At 42.7% G+C, this 26,638-nt stretch overlaps 2 protein-coding genes across 6 annotated transcripts in view; one reads left to right on the top strand and one right to left on the bottom strand.

The window, feature by feature from the left end:
* Positions 1–16,742, bottom strand: part of PRCP (prolylcarboxypeptidase) — a 64,546-nt gene extending 47,804 nt beyond the window's left edge. The window contains exons 1-2 of one of the 4 annotated variants that reach the window (XM_028158357.2): positions 16,697–16,742; positions 15,427–15,606 (exon numbers count right to left, since the gene is read on the bottom strand). In XM_028158357.2, the coding sequence (XP_028014158.2) occupies positions 15,427–15,591 (165 nt within the window). In that variant the 5' untranslated portion in view covers positions 15,592–15,606; positions 16,697–16,742. Of the gene's footprint in view, positions 1–15,426; positions 15,956–16,505; positions 16,562–16,661 lie in introns of those variants that run through there. The other 3 variants (XM_008150021.3, XM_028158358.2, XM_054724686.1) reach the window with 3 other exon arrangements.
* Positions 16,206–26,638, top strand: part of DDIAS (DNA damage induced apoptosis suppressor) — a 34,360-nt gene continuing 23,927 nt past the window's right edge. The window contains exons 1-3 of one of the 2 annotated variants that reach the window (XM_054724685.1): positions 16,206–16,263; positions 16,801–16,922; positions 17,033–17,304. In XM_054724685.1, coding sequence (XP_054580660.1) covers positions 17,288–17,304 — 17 coding nt within the window. In that variant the 5' untranslated portion in view covers positions 16,206–16,263; positions 16,801–16,922; positions 17,033–17,287. The other variant, XM_008150022.3, reaches the window with a different exon arrangement.

Genomic DNA, 26,638 nt, shown 5'->3' with positions numbered 1-26,638 from the left:
TATACAATATTATATTTTAATATTGCCACCTATACCAAAGAAATTATGACATAAACAATTTGCTCTGAATGTTCACTTTAAAAACCATGACCTTGCAAAGTAAAAAAAAATAAATAAAATAAAAAATTGCACCCATCTTGGAGCTGATTACAGGGCAGTGACTTGGTGACAGTGCGGGCCTCTCTTACACACCCAATATGATGTGTCCTGGTATGTGATATGCTTTGCTTTTGACTTTCTGTCCAGTTACCAATGCTGTGATAGTGCAATATACTATGAATACAAATTCATCACTGTAGAAATTACATAGCTCTGAGGAAAGGTACATATGGCAGAAATAAAACATGAGTGCTTTGGATATCCTATTTATAAAGAATTTTAAAACAATTTGTGATAACACTTTGATCATTTCATATGCTGAAGATTATAAATCCACATCTCAGGGACTACTTACTTTCTCTTACATGGCAGAATAATATCATTACAATCATGGTTCAACAACCAGGTCTCTCATCAAAGAAGTTAAAGGGATTAGCTTCAAATTTCAGTCTAATGTCATTTAAAATGCTAATACTTTATTAAACAGAAGAATAGTGCTATTTTTCTATACATGGTATTAAAAGATGAGACCAGTATCCAGGCTCTTAAAGAAAACAAAATATCTACACATAGTCAATTGGATTTGATTTATTAATCCAAGGGATGGTAGTCTTTCAAAAGCAGAGTGCCAAACAGGTGACCTCTGACCCTTTGAATTACTGAACAGGAGGTGGGGTATGCAAGCACTTCTATAAGAAGAGTGAAAGATGAATATATGGCAGCATAGATTAGCGGCATTTAAATGAATTCTTGTTAACTTATTCTAAGCCAATTGTTGTACACAGACTGTTGTACACAGGGAAAGCTTAAGATGAAGGATGTGCTAATGGAATTAAGATAAACTACCCTGAGTAAGCTTAACGGGACAAAATTCTAAAGTAGTAAAATCACTCCTGCCTCACCAATTTAGTCTCCTCCTTCATTCCTTTGGAGAATGCCTTTTTATCATCAATGGAAATCTCTTAACAACTTTTGCTCTACAATGTACAGAGCCACCTCAAAATATCTCAGTCTGTTTTATCTGAGGTTTCATAGTCCCTTTAGACTGCTAACATAGTTGCCATTCATTAAAAGCTCTTCTTTCCATAACACAAAGCTAGTGAGAACAAAATTGTTTTTTAAACCTTTTTTTTCCTCTCCAAAATTACCCAACCTGGTGTTAGAAAGACAATTGAGATTCCTCAACTTTATTATTGTCTAATCTGGATTTCCTTAATAAATGTGACTTCCATGACTATCTTAAAATCAGGACATGAGTTACAAAACTTCTGTCTATCTCAAATATATGGCTAGTACAGAGGCAACATGGAGCAAAAGCTCTAATGTCAACAGAACTCTATTTAAATCCTGGTGCTATCACCATCACTTATTAGCTATGTCATTATGGATATGACTTCATCTCTGAGCCCTTTATCCCTCTATAAAATAACTAGAGGCCCAATGCACGATATTCGTGGAAGGGGCTCGGCCCTCACAGACCCTCACAGCCTTGGCTGGTCCTCGTAGAAACGGCTTAGTCCGGAAAGTCATCCGGACTGTTGTTCTGCTGTTTGGTCTAATTAGCATATTAGCTCTTTATAATATAGGATGTAGTACCTCCCTGAAGAAAAAACATATTGAGCACTTATGCAGTACCTGCCACAAGATGAATGCATCTATTCTGCTCAACATGTGCAGCATGCTCTGCCCCACTAACCCATATGGGTACTTCAACACCAAGTTATGTTCTTAAAGTCAATGAAGGCTTCAGAGAAGGAATAGCCATACCACAAGTGTGCAAATGGAAAAAGTGACAATACTAACCTCAGTGTTGAGGGCTTCAGCCTCCTTCCTCATCTCTGGTCTGCTGTTTCAGTCTTACTGACCTCCCTTCAGTTTCTCCAACATGACCTGCTCTTTACTAACTCATGATCTTATATATGATACTAGAGGCCCGGTGCATGAAATTCTTGCACTGGGGGGGGGGGGGGGGGGGAGAGAACGCCCTCAGCCCAACCTGCACCCTCTCCAATCTGGGACCCCGAGAGGGATGTCCGACTGCCTGTTTAGGCCCGATCCCATGGGATCGGGCTTAAACAGGCAGTCGGACATCCCTCTCACAATCCAGGACTGCTGGCTCCCAATTGCTCGCCTACCTGCCTGATTGCCCCTAACCGCTTCTGCCTGCCAGTCTGATCACCCCCTAACCACTCCCCTGCCAGCCTGATCGACGCCTAACTACTCCCCTGCTGGCCCAATCATCCTCAACTGCCCTCCCCTGACAGCCTGGTCACCCCCAGATGCCCTCCCCTGCATATTCCCTCTTTATTAGATAGGGTTTTTTCTGTAACATATTGGACAGCCCTAACTGGTTTGGCTCACTGGATGGAGCAATGGCTTGCAGACTCAAGGGTCCCAGGTTCGATTCCAGTCAAGGCCTTGTACGTTGGTTGGGGGCACGTACCCAGTGGGGAGTGTGCAAGAGGCAGCTGACCGATGTTTCTCTTTCATAGATGTTTCTAACTCTCTATCCCTTTCCCTTCCTCTCTGTAAAAAATCAATAAAATATATTTTTTAAAAAGAAACATTTAAGATTCCTCCATATCTGCCTGGCTGGTGTGACTCAGTGGTTGAGACCCCAGGCTGGGGCTGGGAGGGGCTCGCTCCGTGGGGCCGCACGCCCCTCCCAAGCTGAGACCCCAGGCTGGGGTTGGAAGGGGATCGCTCCCTGGGGCTGCGCCCCCTCCCAGGCTGAGACCCCAGGCTGTAGATGTGTATGTGTGGGATCACTCAGTGGGGAGTGAATTTGTTTTGTTTTTTATAAAGGGTCAGGGGGGCCTCTGGGCAGCATTCCACCATGCCGCTTACTCAGCAGGCTCTCAGCGGCAGCCCTCCCTGGGACTGGGGGACTCTGGCAGGACTTATAGGACTGGGCGCTGCCATCTTGTGGCTATGGGTGCCGCCATTTTGTCATGGAGTGACGGTTAATTTGCATATTACTCTTTTATTAGATAGAATACCCTCTACCTGGACAGAAATTTCAGTTATCTCCCTTCTCCTGGCTAACTCCTGCTCAGCTTTCTGGTTTCTGCTTTAACACCACTACTGCCTAGCAGATTCCCTAATACCCAAAACTGAGGACTCCACTGTAGATCCCACCACAAACTACTTCCTTAAATCACATCATTCTTATAACTACTTATCTCTATCCTCTTTCCCACTAAACTGTAACTTTCATGAAATGTGTCTTTGTTTTAACATAGCTATTAACAGAATGTACAGCACATAGGAAGAGTTTGATAAATATTTATTAAATATATAACTATGCTGCTTTACTATACAAATGTATACATACCTGCTGTAAGAGAGTGATACTTCATTTTATTATATAGCAAAATTACAGAAAAGGTCAGAGAAAGCGTCTAAAGAAATCTGACAAACAAATCTGCCTTTTACTAACCAATATGGAGGTTCTCACAATATGAGCAGCAATAAAAAGAACATCATGACTTCTCCAGTTGCAGGTCCACAGGGCAACTTGAAATTGATGCATACATAATAGATAGTAAGGATTTCCAAATATATGTAGTGAATTGGCCTCTGTTTGCAAATAAAAAACCAAAATCATAAAAACAACCGCCTTTACTTTTGCTCTCTAAAAAATATAGGCAGTACACAATTACCACAGAAGTACCCTTTAAGGAGACATTTTTCCCAATGTGTTTATTCTTCACCCTTCTCTTAACCCTCACTCATACACAAAACAAATAAACATAGGAAATGCTGCGTTCCCTCCCATGACTCTTTGTAGATATTTTAAGAAGAGTCAGCAAAGACAAGTAGCCACAGCTTCCAGATCATCAAAATAAGAGAATGAAAACAAGCAGCACTATTTTTATTTACATGACATTCTGCCTTATTCCCCTAAAGCAGTGGTTCTCAACCTTTCTAATGCCAGGACCCTTTAATACAGTTCCTCATGTTGTGGTGACCCCAACCATAACATTATTTTCGTTGCTACTTCATAACTGTAATTTTGCTACTGTTATGAATCGTAATGTAAATATCTGTATTTTCCGGTGGTCTTAGGCGACCCTGCTAGCGGTTCTCAACCTGTGGGTCGCTGTAGAGCCTAAGACGATCGGAAAACACAGATATTTACATTACGATTCATTAACAGTAGCAAAATTATAGTTATGAAGTAGCAACGAAAATAACTTTATGGTTGGGAGGTCACCACAACATGCGAAACTGTATTAAAGGGTCGCCGCATTAGAAAGGTTGAGAACCACTGCCCTAAAAGAATAAGACAGTTGGGAATCAAGTTTTCATATTCTTTCCTTACACACACACCCTCTTTACCTCAATGTGTAGGGAAGCAGAAAAGGGAAGAGGGGAAAAGATACAGATTCAATAAACATTCATGAAGATGATATTCTTAAGTAAAACAATGTGCAGTATGCTATGGAGGAATATGGATACTTACAAGAAAGGATTCCCGCTTTTAAAGGGGATTAAAACAAGGTTTTAAGGATACAAAAGGTTTCAACATAAGACCTGTGCCAAAAAGGAAGGATAAAGAAAGATCTTATCAATCACACACTTTCCAGGAGATTAAGAAATGGCCCCAGGAGGAGATCTTGCTCCCCAAAATATGGCATCAGTTTGGCTCAAATAAACTCAATAATAAAAAAAGAAAAAAGAAGTAGCCCCAGGAAGCAGTGTCTGAGATGGGATTAAGAAGGGAAGGGCATGAGAGAGGCATTCCAGGCAAAGGGAACAATGTGGGCTAAAGCATAGAAAAAACAAAGGAAGGGACAAGTGTGCAGAATAGATTAGCAAACTGAAAAGGTGGGTTGGGGCTATAGGGTGGAAGGTCTTGAATGCTACAGGATTTGGTTCTTTTTTTATCTTTCAGGATTTTGTTCTTAATAAAGCAAACAATAAGGAACCATTGAAAGTTCTGAGAAGAATGGTTTGCCTAGAGGAGAGCTGATTTGTGACCCAAGGAGACTGCAGTGGAAGGAGAACTACCTGATGCAAGGATAAGGTGACCAGACGTCCCTTTTGGCGGGACAGTCCCAATTTTTAACAATTTGTCCCACGTCCCGCGGTGTTTTAAAAAAATCCCGATTTTTGGAAAGAATGCACAACAAACTAGGGAACGGCGGGAGAACGAGAAGGGAATATACGGTTTTCAGCGGCCATGTGGCTATTTAGCCAGGATATGAGTTTTATATTATTTTTGTTAATTTTATAACGTTAAACTTTAATAATAACAAATAATTGTTGAGAACTGATTATCGAGAACTGCTTATCAAAGTTCGCATTGTTGATCAGTTGTTAGAATTCGACCACCATTGTTTGGACTTAATGAACAATGGCATTTTTTGGGATTGGCAACGACGAAAACATTTTGTAACTGTCTCTCAGACGATACACATCATACTGAGTGCTAGTAAGCTAGTTAAACAAGTGATGCCATTACAAATCAGCTATTCAGATAATTTAGGTAAGTAATTTATTTATTTATTTCATAAATACATAAATTTTCTTGAATTTAGCAGACAGTACTCATATTATTTATATTTTATACTGGCAGCAAAAGTCTAGCGCCGGCCTTGAAAATGACACTTACGACTTACGTTATGGCAAATTCAGAGGAAAAATAATACAAGTTAGTATTGTTATTATTTAGAAAGAAATATAGGATTAAAATAATTTTTAAAATATAGTTACTTTATAACAATCAAATTAATTTAATTTATAAACTAACAATAAAATATGTTCATGTAATTATGTACCTACTTACTGTGTTTATAAGCAATATATATATAATAATTTATAATATAATTTTAAAGTATTTTTTTAGATTTTTAACATGAGTAAGAAAAAAGGATGCAAATTCAACGATGATCTAAGAAGTGAATTTCCTTTTATTAAAAAAACCAAAAGTGATTACAATATAGACCAAATTTTTAATCAAGAACCACCCCCGGGCCGAAACCGGTTTGGCTCAGTGGATAGAGCTTCGGCCTGCGGACTCAAGGGTCCCAGGTTCGATTCCGGTCAAGGGCATGTACCTTGGTTACGGGCACATCCCCAGTAGGAGGTGTGCAAGAGGCAGCTGATCGATGTTTCTCTCTCACTAATGTTTCTAACTCTCTATCCCTCTCTCTTCCTCTCTGTAAAAAATCAATAAAATATATTTTTTAAAAAAAAGAACCCCACCCCCGGTCAATGGTGTTCCACTTTACCAATGTTAAAATCTGGTCACCTTATGCAAGGAGGACCTATTAAGACTCAGGAAGGCAGTAATAGAGGTCACAACATAGGTGAGTGCGGTATAAGTGAAAATAACAGGTGTACTCTGAGGATGGAATCAACCCAACTTGGTAATTGCAAGAAATATGGCAGAAGAGCCAAAAATAACTGACATTTCAAGCTTTTTAGGAACTTTATACTTTCTGCTCCTTCTCTGATCCAGTGTCCCTTCCTGAGAGAAACCTTCCTAAAATAAAGCCTTTCCCATCCACTGTATACCATATTTGCATATCACTTTGCTTATTTCCTTCAAGGCAATCATTAAAATCTATAATTTGTTTATTTAATGTTTGTTTGCTTATTGTCTATTTCCTAATCAGAAAATAAGCTCCACATGAGCAGTCCATCTATTGTCTCCGGTACTATGCCTGGCATATATACAGACTCCCAGTAAATATTTTTTAATGGTAACAGTGTCACCAGGAGAAACTTGGAGCAAGTCATCATGAGTCTGGTTCTGAGTCAGGCTTACAAAACCTCCAAGTAGAAATATCAGGAGGCAGACTGAGTTCATGATTAAAACCCATAAAACTTGGTCCCTCAGTTTTCCCATCTATAAACTAGGGATAGCGGTACCAACAGTTCATAAGGTCACTGTGAGAATTAATGAGCTAATAGGTGTAAAGAGTTTAGAACACTGCCTAGTTCATAGTAAGTGCTCAATAAATATTATTATTGTTGTTACTAAAGGCCCGGTGCACGAAATTCGTGCATGGTGGGGGGGGGTGTCCCTCAGCCCAGCCTGCACCCTCTCCAATCTGGGACCCCGAGAGGGATGTCCGACTGCCCGTTTAGGCCCGATCCCAGTAGGATCGGGCCTAAACGGGCAGTCGGACATCCCTCTCACAATCCAGGACTGCTGGCTCCCAACTGCTCGCCTGCCTGCTTTCCTGATTGCCCCTAACCGCTTCTGCCTGGCAGCCTGATCACCCCCTAACCACTCCCCTGCCAGCCTGATTGATGCCTAACTGCTCCCCTGCCAGCGCATTTGCCCCTAACTGCCCTCCCCTGCAGGCCTGGTCACCCCTAACTGCCCTCCCCTGCAGGCCTGGTCACCCCTAAGTGCCCTCCCCTACAGGCCTGGTCCTCCCCTACAGGCCTGTTCCCACCCAACGGCTCTCCCCTGCAGGCCTGGGTCCCCCCCCAACTGCCCTTCCCTGCAGGGCATCTTGTGGTGGCCATCTTGTATCCACATGGGGGCAGCCATCTTTGACCACAAGGGGGCAGCCATCTTGTGTGCTGGAGTGATGGTCAATTTGCATATTACTCTTTTATTAGATAGGATAATTAGTCTTAGAGAAATGGGTCAAAGCACATGAGATAGAGAGAAATCTACAACTATGGGTTTGGGAATGATTTACAAAGCAGCCCTGAGAGGAACCATGAGCTCCTATCTGTGAAAAGCAGACAGATAGGAGGGGTTGGAGATATATGAAAATACACACCCTGGTCCTATTTAGGTAACTTTAATTCCTCCCTCTCTCTTTTACAAAGGTACTGATACCTCTGGAAACCTTTTTTTTTTTATTTCCTCTCCCCCTCTTCTCCTCTCTTATCCAATAAAACCTTGGGTTGAAATGAAGTAGAAAAGAACCATGTCCTTTTTTCCTCTCCATCTCCATTCAAATGAGTTCTTCATCCTTGCCCCCAGTTGTGTATGGAAAACAAGGGTGTAAAATAATTAAGAAAAAGATGCAAAGAAGCCATGGCTAGGAAGCAAAAGAGAGTAGTCTACATGTTTACCCAGAGTCATGGTGCTAGGTGATGCACAGTCTGGAGTCCAAAGGCGGGCTTTTAAATGCTGCCCATACTGCCTATGAGAGCCAGGACAGGTCAAATGCTCCTTTAACAAAACTTTTTAAAAAATGGATTATAAAATAATGTAGGTTCATTATAGATAATTTGAAAAATACAGAAGAGTATAAAGACTAAAATGAAACATCACCCAGTTAATATTTTAGTATATTTTCTTCTACTCTTTCTCTGTGCAGCTATAAACATATTTTTAAACATATTTGACTCTCAAGTGGTAGCTGATTTTTCTCTCTCAAACCTTTCCCACCACTGGGCCTGAAAGTGAGAATAGATTATTCCCCTTGTTCCTAATTCTTCCCACCTTTCTCTAACTCACTACCTTTAAATATTATGTAATAAAACTGCACCATCCCACTACCCCTCTTGCTACAATTGTCACCCCTTCCCCCCGGTTCACCTTCCCTCATTCCTTCAAGATTTTATCTCCTGTTCACTGTCACTCCAACATAAAGCCATTCAAAATTCTTAGTGATTTCAATTTCTTAGCCTCTTAGTTCCTTTTTATCCTCTGCTCCAATGACCTTGTCTTCCACCTACCTAAGTCACTACCCATGGTTAAACCCTAGATCTTGTCACTCCCAGTAACTGCAATCCCACCATACACTTAATTGCAAACGTTCTACTACTTCCCCATATCTTTTCACTTCACTCCCTCTATTACTATGATTCATTAAATCCTCCCACCTCATATATTAGTACCAATAATCCACCTTTTCCCTGTCCCTTACCTCGTCCTCATACCCTCTTTACTCAGCTTCAATTCCATGGCCCATGAGCATAATCATTCCCTTGCATATACCCCTCAGTCCCCATGTCTCTTTCTCATTTTGTTTTAGTCGTTTTGTGAAACAAAGGGCAATACTGGTTAAAAAGAACTCTCTACCAACTTCATACCCATACCCAAGAAACTGAATGTAGCTAGAGAAACATACAGCCATGTCAAGTGGTCTTACCAACTTTCATGAGACTTCAAGGCAGACCTGCAATCAAATTCTATTTCCCTAGTCCATTTACATCCCTCTCTGATAGAGGAGTATTTACGCTCTCTCTCCTCCTCACAGTCCTCATCCCCTACTACTCTCTCCCATGGCTATGTCTCTCCAGTCATAGTAACCTCCTTGAAGTTGCTCCTGCCTAGCACACACACCAACCTCAGGGGGTTTTTTTACTTGCTCTTCTTCATGCCTTAAATGCTCTTCTCCCAGTACCTAGAATAGTGCATAGCACACAGTGGTCACTTAATAAAAACTGAGTAAATGAGTTTGGAAACATATTGTACAATCAATTTTCTATTTTGCTTTTTTCATTTACCACCAATTCATGACAATTTACCTACACTGTCATATATACTTCAAGTCCATCCTTTTTATCAGACTAATATATTCCATTTATAGATAGACCACAAATCATCTACAATCTAGAAATGAGAAATCAGAACATTTGCAAGTGGGAAATTTTGGATATTTCTTCCTTTGATCTTTCTGAACCTCAGTAGTTTCATCTCTAAAAATGAGGATAATATCAACCACACAGGAGCATTGTAGAGACTGAATGTGTAATATAAATACATACAGAGACATCCGTTTTGTTACAACTACTTAGATGTCAATTGAATGAAATATCCTAAATTAAAATGGAACTCACAATATTGTCCTTAATGACTTGATCAAAACACTTAATCTCTATTAACCTCAATCATAACATCTATTTTTAAAAAGTAATTGTGATAATTGAAAACAAACATGTAAAAGGGCTTAGCATAGTATCTGACCCAGATTTGAAAATCAATAAATGTTCATTTACTCATTGCTCATAAATAAAAACTAGGATTTTTCTTAAATTGTGAAGCATAAGAAGAAAAAATTTTATAAATCCCCCAAAAATATATAGACTACCAATGCAGAATTTGACTTTTTGATGAACAATTAACAAATACTTACAAAGCATGCTTGAGATTTTTTATAAAAATCTGTTATCAATTTTGTACCTTTTATTATTAAAAAAAGACAGGTAAAAGAATTATTTCAATTACTAAATAACAATATTAATAAATAAATTCCTTTATTTGTCATGTGCTTCAATCTATTTATATATATCAGGTCAGTGAATTATGATGATGATAACAGCAAGAAAACATTAAGTAGACCAGCCTCACTTCAGGAATATTCTTTGAAGAAATCTGGAAGTTGCTGCCATATACTAGTATATGCCTATACATTACAAATTTATCAGTGCTTTCCCATATTTTTCAGATACAAGTTTGAGTATATACTACAGAAATGGTCAACAAATACAATGTAAGGTTCTCAAGATGTAATCGTCCTGCCTTGTTATATAAGTCAGGATAGGCTAAGACCTCCCTAAGAACTAGCCCAGTATCAGACATGTAAAAGAACTGGATGAATCCTGTGTAGGTGGATAGGTGGGTGAATAAGTGACTAATTGAGTGTGTTGTTCCTTCTTGGCACTCCGAAGTCAATACCTTTTGTCTCCCACCCTGTGATTAGATGCAATAATAGAACCTGTTCTGGCCAATGAATTGTGAAAAGAAGTGACATGTGTCATTTTCATGCTGGAGCATTTACATACTGGCACAAGTTCTTCCAGGTTCTTTTTCCACTGCTACAATGATTATGAGAGCATATATTGAGAGGAAGTGTCTATCAGTCCCTCAGCCTCCAAAAGAATATAATGAGCAGAACCCTCTGCTCATCCCAATGAAAATACAGTATGAATCAAATTTTTGTTGGGGTAAGTCATAAAAATTTTGGAATTTTGTTTCAGGAATATAACCTAGCCTATTCTAACTTATGCAATAACGGAGGTAATGGTATTTATTTTAGAACCAGATAGTTTGGGAGTTTATTTTCAAAAAAAACAAAACTGTACAGTTTAGCAATTTATCGTGAACATGTAAATTAATCTCTCTATATGATAGCTCTCACCTACAAAATAGGGCAATAGTATCTACAGCATAGAGCAGGTATAGGAATTAAATAAGTGAATGTCTATTAAGTATTTAGCAGAATACTTAGGACATATAAAGCTTTCAATAAATGGTAGCAGACTGTTATTATTAATGCATTAGATATTTATGTACTGCATATATTTTACTCTCCCACCTCTTACTCCTTATTCATTTTAATTTATAGCCATTTTTTTCCATTCAAAAAAATCTTTATTAAGAATTACTATGTAGAGGGCACTATGCAAAACATTAGGAATGAAGACAAGTAAGGTAAGACATATCATCAGTGATTCTTCTTACCTACAATTCTTCTTTCTTCTCCAATTCACTCATAATCAAGCAAACTTTAAAATCATAAACATAAATACATGTTCTGAGTTATAAATAGTGTCACTGGCAGAGTTCATTTAAAAAAAAAAAAACAACCAAACACTTAACATGATATGAGTCTGGATTTTATTCAATATTGAGATGGAAAATTTTATTTAGGTCTGATTTACCAAAGGCAATCAATAATAGGGCAAAAAATAGACTTGTACCCACATCACTACTGCTCCTAATACAGTGCCCTATAGACAAGAGGCCCACAATGAACAGAATTACAAGCATCAGAGATCAGCCAATCCAATCCTCTTTCCTTACATGTTAGTATAGTGAGATCTAGAGTTAAGCAACTTACCCAAGCTCATAACCTGAGCTGTTACCAGAACCCAAACTTTGAAAATGCTTTAAGTGCCTAAAGCACAAAGTCCCTATAATATGCTGACAGAAAGATATAAACATAACAATGCAAAACCTAAAATTAATTTTTACTGAAAGTGCATTTTAAGGTTAACTGGTAAAATATTCAAAACTCAGATATCAGAAAGACAGTGTAAGTGAGAAAGTACCTGCAAAAACTTAAAAGGATACATTACCATATTTTCTACCCTATCATTTACCAAATTCAAAATAACATAGAAAAAAATAGTTTCATATGCCTTTCTTTATGTATCAGTCTTGTGAGGAAGAAAATTATTTTAAGCAAGGAAACAAGTCAATTTCCATGCCTTATTTACAAGTATACTAAGTTATAACCCCCTGGTATGTACTATATTTGTAACAGAAAAGAATTCACACAGATTTTCATATTTTTCAGAGTAACTATTTTAGATCATGAAAAGGGATGACTTAAATATTTTATTCTGAGTGGAGAGGGAGTAAGTTAAAGCCATGTACGTTAAGAAACTACAAGATAGAACCTGGCTGGGTAGCTCAGTTGGTTAGAGCATTGTCCCAATATGCCAAGGTTGTGGGTTTGATCCTGGTCAGGGCACATATGAGAATCAACCAATGAATGCATAAATAAGTGGAACAATAAAACTCTCTCTCTCTCTCTCAAAACAAAAAACAAAACAAAACAAAAAACTATGAGATAAAATATTTACCATTCATTGAGTGCTTATTAAATAATATAAACTGTGCTAAATAAGTACTTTACACATACCAGCTCATTTCACAACAAATGGGTAGAATGGGTAATATAATTATCTCCATTTTGCTGATCATAAAAATGGAAGCTCAGAGTAATTTGTCTAAAGTTACTAAGGTAGTGGTAAAAACAGAATTCATTCTCAAACCCATATGGTATTCAAGTTCTATCAAATCCTGACCCTCCATAATTTAGATCAAGGTCAATTCATAATTTCTAAGGGGTGGACTACATGATTTCTATGACCCTTTCTGACAATGATTCTGTGAGCAAAAACAGAAATCAGTTCAGAATTCACATATTATCTGTGACACTATACTCTAGGTCAGTGTATAGTATAGAATAGAATCGCGAGCCACATGCAGTTCTTTGGCCCCTTGCTTGTGGCTCTTCCACAAAATACCACGGCCTGGGCAAGTCTATTTTGAAGAAGTGGCGTTAGAAGAAGTTTAAGTTTAAAAAATTTGGCTCTCAAAAGAAATTTCAATCATTGTACTGTTGATATTTGGCTCTGTTGACTAATGAATTTGCCAACCACTGCTCTAGGTCTAAGGAGAAGGCCATCAATAGATAAACCAATAATAAGACAAGAAGGGGTGGGGGTGGGGGAATAAGAAGACAAGAGCAATAGGCTCTTCCAAGGGGCCTGACATAGATACATTTTACTAACCATCTCTGCCACTGTGACAAGAGTAGGAAAAGGGAACTATAATAGAAATTGAAAGGAGAACTGTATCAAGCCCACTGTTATGGCCTCACAGCAGACAAGGAGGAAGCTGTGGAGAGGCCTACAAGAGTCAGTGGCCATGAGCTCAATGCTAGGCTAAGTTGCAGCGTTCTAACATAAATACTGGTCGGTAGTTAAATAGGAACAGTTGAGCATAGATGACTAACCACTAGGTTTCTAGAAGAGGCATTTCCACAACTGGCATGCATTTGGATCAATCTGAAATGTGTAATACTATGGAGAGTGTACTTTTAGGACAGGATGGGTAAGGAGCCAGCACTACTCTATTAAGTTCCTTAAGTTCCTACCATGTTCCAGGCACTGTGCATATGCTTTCATGTGTTAAGTCTCACAACAACCTTGGTAGATGTGATGGTTAATTTTACATGTCAACTTGGCTGGACCACAGTGTCAAACATTATTCTGGATGTTTCTATGAAGGTGTTTTTGGTTGGAATTAACATTTCAATCAGAGAAGCAGATTTTTTAGTAAAGCAGATTTACCCTTCATGATATAGGGGGACTCATCCAATCATGTAAAAGCCTAAATATCACAAAAGACTGACCTGTCATGAGCAAAAAGGAAGTTTGCAAGCATACTTCCTTTGGACTCAAACTGCAAGTCTTCCTTGGCTCTCCCGGCAAATGGTGGACTTACCAAACCTCCACAATCATATGAGCCATTTGCTTAAAATAATCAATCTCTCTTTGTGGAGAGTCTCTCTCTCTCTCTCTCTCTCTCTGTCTCTCTCTCTCTCTCTCTCTCTCTCTCTCTCTCTCTTAGTTCTGTTTCTCTAGAGAACCCTGATTAATAGATACTGCTCTTTATGTCACCACTCATGAAAATGACAGCCTAATAGAACCCATTCTCTCTTTTTAAAAAAAAAAAATTTTTTTATTGATTTCAGAAAACGGAAAGGGAGAGATAGAAACGTCAATGATGAGAGAATCATTGATCAGCTGCCTCCTGCACAACCCCTACTTGGGATCCGGCCACAACCCAGGCACATGCCCTGACCAGGAATCCAACAGTGACCTCCTGGTTCACAGGTCAGAGCTCAACCACTGAGCCATGCCCACAAGGTGGACCCATTCTCTTTCCCCACAATATCACACAATAAAATGCCCTCAGGACTCACATTCCAGTCTGAGGGGCTATCGTGGGAGGTAGAGGGTAGTGAGAAGCAGGAAAACCTTGTAACCACAAGCCACACATCCCAAGGAGTCTTTTACAACACATGTACCCAAGAGCCTTGATGTGCCCAAGTGATGAACTATTCTCTGTCTGCTCTCCTGATTCAGTTATTTTGAATAAAAGAAATGAAATAGCCCTCCTAGATCAACATTCGAAGACTTTGAAAGAAGAGGCAGGACTACGTATATGTTCAATCTTACGGAGAATGGGTAAGATTAAAAACTCTTACTATAAAAGAACTACAAAATCAACTTTGAGCTGAGCATACAATGACAAGCTGGCGTTTTAGGTTAAATATTAGAGACTAGAGGCCCTATACAGGAAACTCCCTAGCAGCCCTGGCTTCCTCCAGAAAGTCGTCGGGACAGTGGTCCGGAAGGATGTCCAGAGGTCTTCTGCTGTTCAGTCTAATTACCATATTAGCTCTTTAGTATACAGGATCATCGAATAAGATACTGGAAATTTATATTTAAGGACAGCTTTGTGATAAAGGATGACTGCTACAGCGGAAGAGGGAGCAGAGTTGGCATTAAATAAGTTGGATTTGGCGGGATTCGAGGAAATTTGATTTAGAGCATCCTCAGAGAGCAGGACTCGAAGTGACTGTCGTGGTCCATTACAGAAGAGTATGGAGCCAAGGGCTGAGAGTAAATTATTGGTAGAGGGAGGAGAGATTTTAAACAGAACCGGACTTGGGGCCACCCTCTAGAAAACGTGATCCGGAGATCGAACAAGTCATAGGCATTGGGGGCCCGAAATTCCGGGTGGGCTCCGGTGCCTGGGGTCCCGTCGGTTGGGCGGGAGACCGCGAAGCCCCAGTCCTTTCATAGCCCCTTACCCAGCCTTACCTTCTGTTCAAAGTAGTGAATCGAGTACTTCGTGACTACAGAGGGGCGTGACGTGAAGCTGGTGGACAAGTGCAGGTTGCTGAGGGCCTTTAGTGCTGGCGGCACGGGGATGGCGAGCCCGGGCATCAGGAAAGCCAGGAGTAGAAGCAGGACGAGGCGCCCCATGGCTCAGGCTGGCGGCTGCAGTGCGGGTGGGAGGTAGACCAGCAGATGCGCGTAGCCAGAGCGGAGCCCAGCCCGCAGCTCCGCCCGCCACCAATCGGCTCCTCCCCCGGGAAACCCAAGGTCGCCCGGCCCATCTGCAACCCGTCCTAATCCCAGATGACCCGGGTCACACCGCCCCCGCCCCAAGGGCGCCACACATTTTATTTCCCTCTCCACTTTAGAGTCCACCCTCTTCTCGGTGACACTGCAAATCTGCTCTCATCATCCCAGGACCCCAAACTACCTGACCGCGGACTCCCATCCTTACCTATATCGACCCCCTTCCGCCTGGTCACCCTATATTCTCGCCTTATCGTCACCTCCAATCCCTACCCTGTCCGTCTTGCTTCCATTGCCCCACCGCTTGCCCTCCCTAAATCCAATATACTAGTAATAAATAGCTACCGTGACAATTTACGGATCGTTCACTGTGTGTCACTATGTCAACTGGGCAGAATGTAGCACACACATCATCTCCTCTAACTCAACTACCACGGAAACCTTTTCGTGTGTAAGACTGTAGTTCCCATTTATACCAACAGGTTCAGGCAGGTGCGGGGCTTGCACTGGGTCCCTCAGAAGTGGAGCACGGCTGCCCGGACCGCTCCGCCTGGCTCCCCGACTCCACCTCCAGTAAGTCTAACCACCTCCCGCGGGGCCCGATCCGTGGGTCCACCCAAACCTCCGCGCAGCCCACACCGCCCATCCCTTCAGAGAGGTCCTAGCCCCCCGAATCCCGCTTGGTCCTGCTCCCTTCTTCCGTTTACGCCCCTCTCCCGCCTCCCGCCTCCCGCTGCCACTCGTTTCTGTCCCCATCCTCGGGCTGTGCCATCCCCTCGGGCAGAGACCCCTTCGGACTTGGCGGCTGCACCAACCCCTTCTTCACCCAGCGTTCACCCTCCGGCAGTCACCACGCCGAAGCCCAGACCGAGGGGCGGCTCCACCCATTCTCCCTCCCCCTTCCCCTCCCCACGGCCTCCCCGGGCCCTGCGGGCTCCGCGCCGCGCCCACGCCCACTTTGCAGGCAGTACCACTGCTCCGCCAGCCGGGGAAAAACTCGTCCAACCTGCCTCTACTCCCAGTTTGACGAAAATGGTCGTTCCCAAACGTTCACAGCATATCCTGGTTAATCTCCACCCTCGGCGGTGCCGTACTCTGATTGGCTCTCAGGAACCACGGCCGAAGCGTCACTTCCGGCGGAAGGGGAGCGCGGGAGGTTCGATTGGAGTCGGCTCTGCCTGCCGTAGGGAGTGTTGCCCGGGCAGGCTCCGGGTCCGGGTCCTCGGCCGGCGGTGAGTGGCTGCAGGGAGAGGTTCTCGGGGAGGGCGAGACCCCGAAACTCCTAACGAACCCCCTTTAACGTTATGAGTGACACCCAGAGCATTCTTTGTTGTTTTTCCAGGAGTTGTTAGCCACTTCCTGAAAAGGGCGGTCATTTTCATTTTAGACCGTGCTCTTGCCATCGCTGGGCCGGCGTTTAGTGAGCATTTACTCACTGTGCTATCGAGCTAGACCCGGATGAGCACCTGGAACTGGAAATACGGAAAGGACAATGGGACACTGCAGCGTTGGAGGTGCTCGGAGATCATACATACACAGCTGGCTGCTGCGCCGGAAGTAATACGTGCTGCAAAGGGGTCGTTTCCAAACTGCTGTGATGGCCCAGAGGGAAAAGTGAGTAACTGAGCGGCGGGCTCAAACCAGAAACGTGCAAGTTTCCTAGAATCCTTCCTGTCGCTCACATGTAGCCCGTCACTATGACAGGAGCCTCCCAGCTGGTTCTCCTTCTTTCAGTCTTGTTTCCTTCCAAGCCAGGCTCCACATTGCCAGGCTGGTAAAGCTCTGATCTGGTCCCGGCACGCCTCATTTAAAACCTTTAAGCCGCTCCGATCTTCCCTCAGATGTAAATCTAAACTCCTTAACAAGGTTCACCGGGCCCTTCTTGTCGGGCCTTTGCCCACCTCTCCTGCTTTGTTTTTCACCACTCTAGCCCTAGGTTCCAGCCATACAGAATGTCTTTTTGAGTTCTTCAAATGCACCATCTCCCTCGCCTCCAGTTAGTTATTCATTCTGCTGATAATTTTTAAGTGATTCTCTCCTCTGTGCCAAGAACTGCGAGGTACTGGGATTATTACAGTGGTTAACAAGATAGATTCCTGCCCTAATAGAACTTAAACGTTCTATAGATGGACTTTAGAGGAATAACAAGGTAGCCTATCTGAATCAGGTTGGTCTCGGAAGGCCTCTGAGAAGTTGACACTTAAATTGAGGCCTAAGAGATGAGAATAATCTAGGCATTGAACTGGGAAGGAAGAACATTCCAGAGTGAATGGATTGTACAACGGCCCTGAGGCCAAAAAGAGTCTGGCATCTTCGTGTTCAAGAACCTAAGAAAAGACCAATGTTGCTGGAATATATTCAGAAAGAACAGTTGCATGAGATGAGTCTGGAGAGATTGGCAGGGATCAGACCACTTAGGATGTTCATGGAGCAACTTAAGCAGGAGATAATGGTTGTTTACATTAAGGTGGTGGCAGCTTAAGGTGGGTTTGGGCAGGGGGAAGGGAGAAGTGAATGATGGTTTTTAGATAAGGAAATAGACTCAAGCATTTACCTACGGGTGTATTGTGGATGTATTGAGGCAAACAGAGGAATGAAAGATGACTCTTAGGTATCTGGCCAGAGTTACTGATGGAGAGTAGTGCCATTTACTGAAATGGAGAAAATTACAAGAGGTTTGAGAGGAAACCAAGAATTCAGGTATTTTATCTATTAAAACTTGAGACATCCAAATACTGTTGGCTCTCAGATAAGCAGTAGAGATATGGAAGTCTGGAGCTTGCAAATATTGTGTGCACCTTTGTGTCACTTCATTGGCAATTATACATTGCCTTAGCCAATGGATTATAAATTCCTTGAACACAAGCCTGTTTTTTTCTGTCTGTAACCCTGTTCCCTCCCTATCCCTAGAATAGTACTTTACCTATTGTGGACGAAAAGGGGCCACATGCTAACCTGACTGCGTGGAAGCCTTGCAAACTCAGAGACCTAAAGTAACTACAAAGGATGGTCTGAAATTAAAACTTTTAAAATTAAAAAGCAATTTATGGTGGATACTCATATCCTAGGCTGGTATCTTCCCTGACAAAGGTCAGTCTTTACCTTAACTGAGCCTACTGTCTTTTTGCATCTACAGAAACATATAGTTGGAATGTCAAAGTAATTTTCCTTTTTCTGGACCCCCAAAGCACAGGCACCACTCCGCGGAGACCACAAGTCTTCTCATTATTATTGAGTTAATTGTTGACTGTTAACTATCCTGCACTCGCCTAAGTAAAAGGAGTGTGTCTATCATTTTACTTTTTATCCAATCCCAGAGGTTTCCTCAATTTGCTTTCTCCCACCTCTCTCTATCACCAGTGGATTTCATGTAACCCACTTACATCTCCTCTTTTGATTGTAATGTATAAAACAAGGTGCAAAACTGCCATTCTCTGGAGCATTATCTCAATCCATTGAGATTCTGCTTCCCAACAGTTGTCAACACTTTGGATCAAATAAACTCAGAAAAATTTTTCACAGGTTTGAATGTTTCTTATGTTAACACTATCATAAATGTAGTGGACAAACTGTGTGTTGTACTCACTAAGATTTCCCTGAATAATGTTTCAAAATATTATTCACCAATATTTCTCTAGACAAAACAGGTTTTGTCTCTTTGTTTTTTATTTATTTAATTTTCCATTTCCTGCTGGCCTCTCTCTTCCCTTTCTAGAGTTTTCATATGAGGTTAGTAAATCATTTCTCAGGGACATCTTATGACTGCCTCTAGAAAAATTAGACAAACTTTGTGCCCTTGAAGGAAACCATTAGATAACACCTTAATTCCTATTTGTATTCCATGGTTAGGTGTTTATTCCATAAATCACTCTCATGTGATTTCTCCCCTCTGATCATTTTTTAAAATAGTGTAAATATTATTTGTAAAGTTATCAGATCCCCTACTGTCTCAGGTATGACCCCAGTCCACCATCATAGGACCCACAGCTGATGTGACATGACTCCCAACTCTTTCAGAAAAGGACCTAATTTCCACACTCACCAGACCCAGAGCTGATGTGACTGGACCTCCTGCTATCTCAGGGAAAGACCCTGCCCCTCACTCACAAGAGGTGATGTGACATGATCCCCAAGTCTCAGGGACAGACCTTTCCTCACACAGGATACAGAGCTCATGTGACAGGACACACAACTTTTACAGGGTGAGACCCCTCCCAACACTCAGAGGACCAAGAGCTATAGTGACTGGACTTTCCACTCTCATAGAACTCCACCCTCTCCACACTTATAGAACTCGGGGCTAATGTCACAAGATCCCCCACCCTTTCAGGTTGGGCTCCTCCCCACTCACAGGATCCAGAGATGATGTCAGAGGACCCCATACTCTCAGGTGGCTCCACGTTCCACACTAAATAGAACCAAGGCTGATGTGTAAGGATCCCCCAACTCTTTCATGAGGGAACTCACCCCACACTCACAGGACTCAGAGCTGACTTGACAGGACTCCCTACTCTCAGGTAGGACCCCTCCCAACACTCAGGGAATCCAGAGCTGATGTGGCAGGACCTCCCTGCTCTCAGAGTGGAAGAGCTCCATACACTCAGATGCACACTGCCGGGAAGTGCTTTTCCCTGCTGTCATCTAGTGTACTTCTTGGGACTAGATGCTTATTCACTAATCATCTGCTCTTATCATTTTGCAAGGACCCTATGAATTCCTCAAGGCACCTTACATCATCCCTATCTCAGAATGTCTCATATGCCCACAATAGTAGGTCCCAAAGTGTATGTGGCAGGACCCACTTCTCTCTCAGGTGGGGCTCCTTCCCATAGTAACAGGATCCAAAGCTCATGTGACAGGATCCACTATTCTCTCAGGTGGGACTTTTACCAAACTAACAAGACCAAGAGCTGGTTTGACAAGGAACCACTGTTGTCTCAGAGAGGGACCTCTGTCCAGTCACAGGACCCAGAACTGAGCTCATGTTACAGGACTTTAAATAATTCTCCCAACATGAATATGACCCAGAGCTGATGTGAGTGGACCCTCTACTCTCAGAGTGGGTCCCCTTTCAACACTGATGCATACTGCCAGCTAGTGTGCATCTTTGGAATAACATCTGAGTTGAGGCCTCCAGTAAATATTTTTTTTTGCTGCCATCTAGTGTACATTTTGGGAATAGCACCTTTTACTAAGCCTCTTATCATTTTGCAGGGGCACTTTGAAGGCACCTTACATCATCCCTAGCTCAGAATGTCTTATATATCCGAGTTTCCTTTCTATCTCTGATCCTCTTCTGCATTTGGAGTCTCTGACTCTCTCATGTATGTGAGGTTTTCATACATATATATGTCTTAAATTTGGTTATTTTCTGCTGCTAATTTGCCTCATATATATTTGATTAGATCAGGAAATAGAACCTTGAGGTTAGAGGGAAGTTTGTTCTTTTCCCACATAAGCAAATAATCAGACACTTAGTAGTAGGTAAATTTTGGGAGTACATCAACGTCACCGTTTCCTGAAATAAAGTTTTAACAATTTAACTAAAACTAAGTTATTCTCAGGACTGAGTTGATTATATCAGTGAAATATGGAACAATCTAGTAATTTAGCTTGTGGATGTAAAACTTTTATTTAAAGTTTCAAAGGTGGGGATGAAGAGGACCAAAGTTTTGTGCTTGGCATGTTGATTTTAAGCTGGTTGTTAAGAAACAAAAGACTGAGAAAGAACCTATGGTTCTCATCTCATTTTTTTCTAAGATATTTAGTTAGAAAAATCTGGTTTAGGAAGAAAACGTTAGCATAATCACTTTAGCTTTAGAAATTCAGACTCCAAGCAGGAGTTTGTTGACCTCCTTATCTCTCCCGTCCCATGTGCTACTACGTTGGGAGTTGCCTTTAAGAAAGTATCCTGCCATGTATGTTGCACTTTTTTAAAATTACCTACTTACAGCCCATTTTACCTAAAGTTTAAGACCCTGTTCCCCCATTTCCAAAATGTCCTGAATACCCAATATTACCTCATTGTTTTTGCTATTCATTTGTATTCAAATTCCCCTTCAAATGTATTAAACTTTAAATTGCTTGTTAACCTAATTATGCTAATTTGATTATTAGCCCAGCTGTTAGAACTTACAAAGTGTGAGTAAAGTTGTGTGGTTTTTTTTAATATTTTTACTGATTTCAGAGAGGAAGGGACAGGGAGAGAGAGAAACATCAATGAATTCCTCCTGCACGCCCCACACTGAGGGTCAAGCCCGCAACCTGGGCATGTGCCCTTGACTGTAATCGAGCCCAGGACCCTTCAGTCTGCAGGGTGACGCTCTATCCACTGAACCAAACCAGCTAGGGCAGGAAAATATTTTTTTTTTAGTCCACAGTACTGATGAACCAGTCATATGAAATTAATGGCAGGGACACTGCTAACTTCTGGAAATTGCTGCACCTGAAGGATCATGAACATCTGCCAGCAAAGATAAGCATTATTTTTGTTCACTCTGTCTGCCTTCCTGGTCTATTTCTGCAGCGTTTGGTAGAATTTAGAAGTGCTTTGAGTTATTTTCCTCTCTTCTACATTTGTGAAGCTAGGTGCGTCGACTTAGAGAGTCATGAGATTTCTTTATTGAGTCATGACTCTGTTTACATCATGAGGATCTGGTTCAGCCTCTGCATCTGGCAGCAACTGGGGTCCATTGTCCGCCTCCAACTCTGGAGTCTGGCTATAGGGTCTTGGTTATGGATCTGGGTTCCATCCCCAGGGTCTGTGGTCTGGTGTCAAATCTATTTAGCTATGTGTCTGGGGTCTGGAATCTTTGGGTATGGTTTTATATCCTGGGTTCATAGGTTAAAAAACAAGGAGAAACCTGGAGGCAAATTTTCTCTCCTGGCTCCAGCCATGATGTGAAGAGCCAAGGGTGTCTTGAGATTAATGGGCCAGGAGAGGCCGTAAGCTGAATTCTGCATCTTGGCTCTAGCCAGGTTGTCCAGGGTAAAAATGCAAGACCTGGAGGCAAATACTGTATTTTCCGGCGTATAAGACGACTTTTTAACGCAGGAAAATCTTCTATACGCCCAGTTGTCTTATATGCCGGAAAATACAGTAATTTATCCTGATGCCAGCCCAGCAGGTGATGGGCAGAAGAGTGCCTGGGGAAACAGGTGAGGACAGACCTGGAGCTGATGGGTTTTTTTCCGGCTCCACCAAGTATGTGATGGACAGAGGGTGTCCTGAGGTCAAGGTTGAGGAGGGACCTGGAGTCAAATTCTTCATCTCAGATTTAGCCTAGCCTGTGATGGACAGTAGGCCAGGCTGCTTGGGGAAAAGGATGACAAGAGACCTAAATGCAATTGCTCCATCCACTTCCAGCCAGCCTGTGTGTGAGAGGTAGTGGGGGTGCCTGGGGTAAGGAGCAAGGTGAGACTTGGAGGCAATTTCTCCATCCGTCTGAGGATCAGAGGGGATGCCATTGGTAAGGGGTGCACTCAGCTGGCTAGAGTTCTGTAAACACTTTCTCCACTCTGTTTTCACATGAGCATTCTTTCTGGACCAGTTTCCCCTGGAACATGTCCTCCAGGCCCAATTTAAGTGAGCACTTCATGTGGGACCATCTTTTGTGAGCACATCTTATGGACCAGTTCCCTAAGGACATATTCTTTGGCCCAAATTTAAGTGAGAACTTCCAGTGTGGCCATATTTTGTGAGCACAGCTTCCAGGCTGGTCTCCTGGGGACAAGTCCTCCAGGCCCAAATTGAGCACTTCCTGTGGGACTGCTTTTTGTGAGCACTGCCTCTGGACCAGATTTGGGAGTGCACTATGTACTTCCCGTCCCAGTTTACCTGAGTGCAGAGCAAGAGGAACACCTGAGTCATCCTGCCGCCACTTGAGGACATTTGGTTGCTTCTGTTCTGAGAGAACTTGCTTTTCCTTAGTATCTGTCCCAGGAGGTGCTACCCTGCGAGGAAAAGGTGAGGGGATATCTCCTATGCAAGGACTGCTCAGGGGGTTGGGGCAGTCTTCAGAGGGTCTAGCAAACTTTTCTGGAAGGGCTTGGTGTGGGAAATTGCTGGCGGGGGGGTGGGAGGGAGTTGTTTGTTTTCAGTCAATTTTTGGTGGCTTCACAGCAGCGTGTGAGGTCAGGACTGGTCCTCTGAGGTTCATGGAGAGACCTGGATGTAAATTCGCTATTCTAGGTGTAGCCAGTGTTTGAGGAGCAAAGGGGTCCCTGGATGAGGGGTGCAATTCAGCCAGCTGGTGTGCTGTGCAGTGCACACGTTGTTCTGGCTGGTTTCTCCTGAGCATTTCCTCCAGATCAGTTTCGGGGCACAGGTCCTCATTGCCCAGTTTAAGTGAGCGATTATGAGCACTTCTTCCTGAAGGGTTTCCTGGGGCCTTTTTTTTTTTTTGGCCCATTTAAATAAGCACTTTCTGTGGGACCACTTTTCGGGAACCAGGAATCAGGGTACTGGTTCCTGACCCCGTGTATGTGAGCATTCAAAAGCAGGGTGAGAACTGTCATGCCGCCCTTTCAGGACGTGTGCGCATCTGTTCTCAGAAACTGGGTTCACCTTAATATGCACTGGGCTTTGGGGAGACCGTGAAGCCGCACCTGTGCTCCACGTATGTACATGGGTACTGCCTCCCTTCTCCCAGGAGACTGCCAGGGGAGGAGACTGTGAGCTGAAGCGTCCTTTGTGTGAGGACCGCCAAGGGGCGGGTTCTGGGGCTGTCTCTCCTTTGAGCACCTCGCTGGAAGGGTTTGTTGATTTAATTATCCAAAACTGTAATGTTGCCCCATATTCCCAATAAAGGGTGAGAACCAAAGTCCCCAAAAAATAAATAAAAGCTGCTTGCTGTTTCTGTTGCTGATTGTGGCATGATCAAGCTACTTTTGACCAGGATGTTACTGGTTTGAGAAGTTCGTCATAAGGACCCTTTGGTTATAGAAAGCAAAGAAGTATTCACACATTGTCATGAGCATATGGAGTGAGAAGCAAAATTTATTTTTTGGCTCTGAGAATCTAAGGTTTGCTTATTTATTTATTTAATCCTCACCTGGAGATAGGTTTATTGATTTTAGAGAAAGAGGAAGGGGGAGAGAGAGAAACATCGATCAGTTGCCTCCTCTATCACTCTTTGCCCGGATGGAACCTGAAATCTAGATATGTGCCCCCACCAGGAATCAAACCCGCAAACATTTTGGTGTATGGAAGGATGCTCCAACCACCTGAGCCACCCAACCAGGGAAAAGGTTAAATTCTGTTTGGAGGTGAAGTTCCAGATATTTACCAGTTACTCATTTATTTGAATCATCAGGTTTTTTCAGGGAGGTTTCTAGATAGAAAAGTGGACAGAGATTATTTCTTTTTGAAGACTAAAGTTATTCAACACTCTGGCCAACTGGCCGAAAAGGAAAACAAAAGCCTCCCCTCCCCCAACTGATTTTCACAATAGGAAGGGGTGAGCTATCTGGACTCAACATAAAACCCATATTGTTGCAGGGAGGTGAAGAGTGTGTGGCTGATGCTGATACCCTCTCCTAAGCAGTCACACTGACACCATAGAGCCCAAACCAAGAGCCATTTAAAGTGGTAGTAGGAGAGAAGGGGACTATTAGTAATTAATTGGGAAAGAGGCATAAATTGGGGTTGTCCTGGCCTGACTGGAGTACAAACTCTAGAAATGTGGGGCAGATTGGTGTCCCCTGCTGCTATAGCACTTCCTGTGTACCAGTGTGTGGACTTCCTGATTTCAGAGCAATGCCCTACAGTAGCAAAAGTCCTGAGTATCATGAACCTTTAATGTGTGGGGAATCCAAAGTGCTATTTGAACTTGAGTAAGCCCTTGTGATAAACTGGAACTTTTTCCTGGCCCCAGGGTGAAAAGTATGTGTCTTAGCCCTGGCCGGTATGGCTCGGTTGTCCTGTACACCAAAAGGTCACCGGTTGGATTCCTGGATGGGGCACATACCCAGGTTGCAGGTTCGGTCCCCAATGGGGGAGGGTAGAGGAGACAACCCATTGATGTTTCTCTCATATCTCTGTTTCTCTTTCTCTCCCTCTTACTTACCCTCTCTATAATCAATAAAAATAAATAAATATGTGTCTTATAATGAGTAGTTAAGAGCCATAGGGCCATTTTATTAACATAAAACAGGATCTAACTGCTACAAATATGGATACATCAGTGTTGGAATTAATGATTGACCATGTGAAAAAAAGGGTTACATTAATGATATAATTACATATGATAATGCAATTAATTAATAACTCCATTTCTTCCTAAGGTATGCACTGGTTTCCTGGTAATTTGTTTCAAAATAATCTGAAGCTTTTTCAGTTTTACATGTGGGCCAGATGAGTTGGTGCCCTGTTAAGTTTTACATTTTTCCTGACAGTCCAGAGAGATAAGAAACTTCAAAGCTATGTGACCATAAATTAATACTATATACTGGGCATTCATTAAAACGTGGAAGGGAGCGAGCGGCTGGGACGGCCGGGCGAGCGCGCGGTTCCGGGCGGCGGCGGGCTGGGGGGCGCTCCGGTTGGCGGCGGCGGCGGCGGCGGCGCCTCGGCCGGTGAATCATCGGCAGACACCGGGAGCGCGGCCGCCGGGAGCAGCGCGGAAAATGGCCGAAGCAGGCGCGGGCTTTCTGGAGCAGCTCAAGTCCTGCGTCGTGTGGTCCTGGACTTACCTCTGGACCGTGTGGTTCTTCATCGTGCTCTTCCTGGTCTACATCCTGCGGGTGCCCTTGAAGATCAACGACAACTTGAGCACAGGAGGACCAAGATGGAGGCATAGGGCGGAAGCCTGATTGTTGCCTACCACAACAACTTTGAGACTACGACAAGAGAGCAGAGCAGACACCATCCAAGACCACCATAGGGCTGGCTGAGTAGATGCTCTACAACTAGAATAAAAGAGGGGGATGTGGGATGATGCTGATGCCG

The sequence above is a fragment of the Eptesicus fuscus genome, chromosome 13 (genome assembly GCF_027574615.1).
Source record: "Eptesicus fuscus isolate TK198812 chromosome 13, DD_ASM_mEF_20220401, whole genome shotgun sequence".
NCBI classification, from domain to species: domain Eukaryota; kingdom Metazoa; phylum Chordata; class Mammalia; order Chiroptera; family Vespertilionidae; genus Eptesicus; species Eptesicus fuscus.
This window is presented reverse-complemented; position numbering and strand designations above follow the sequence as displayed.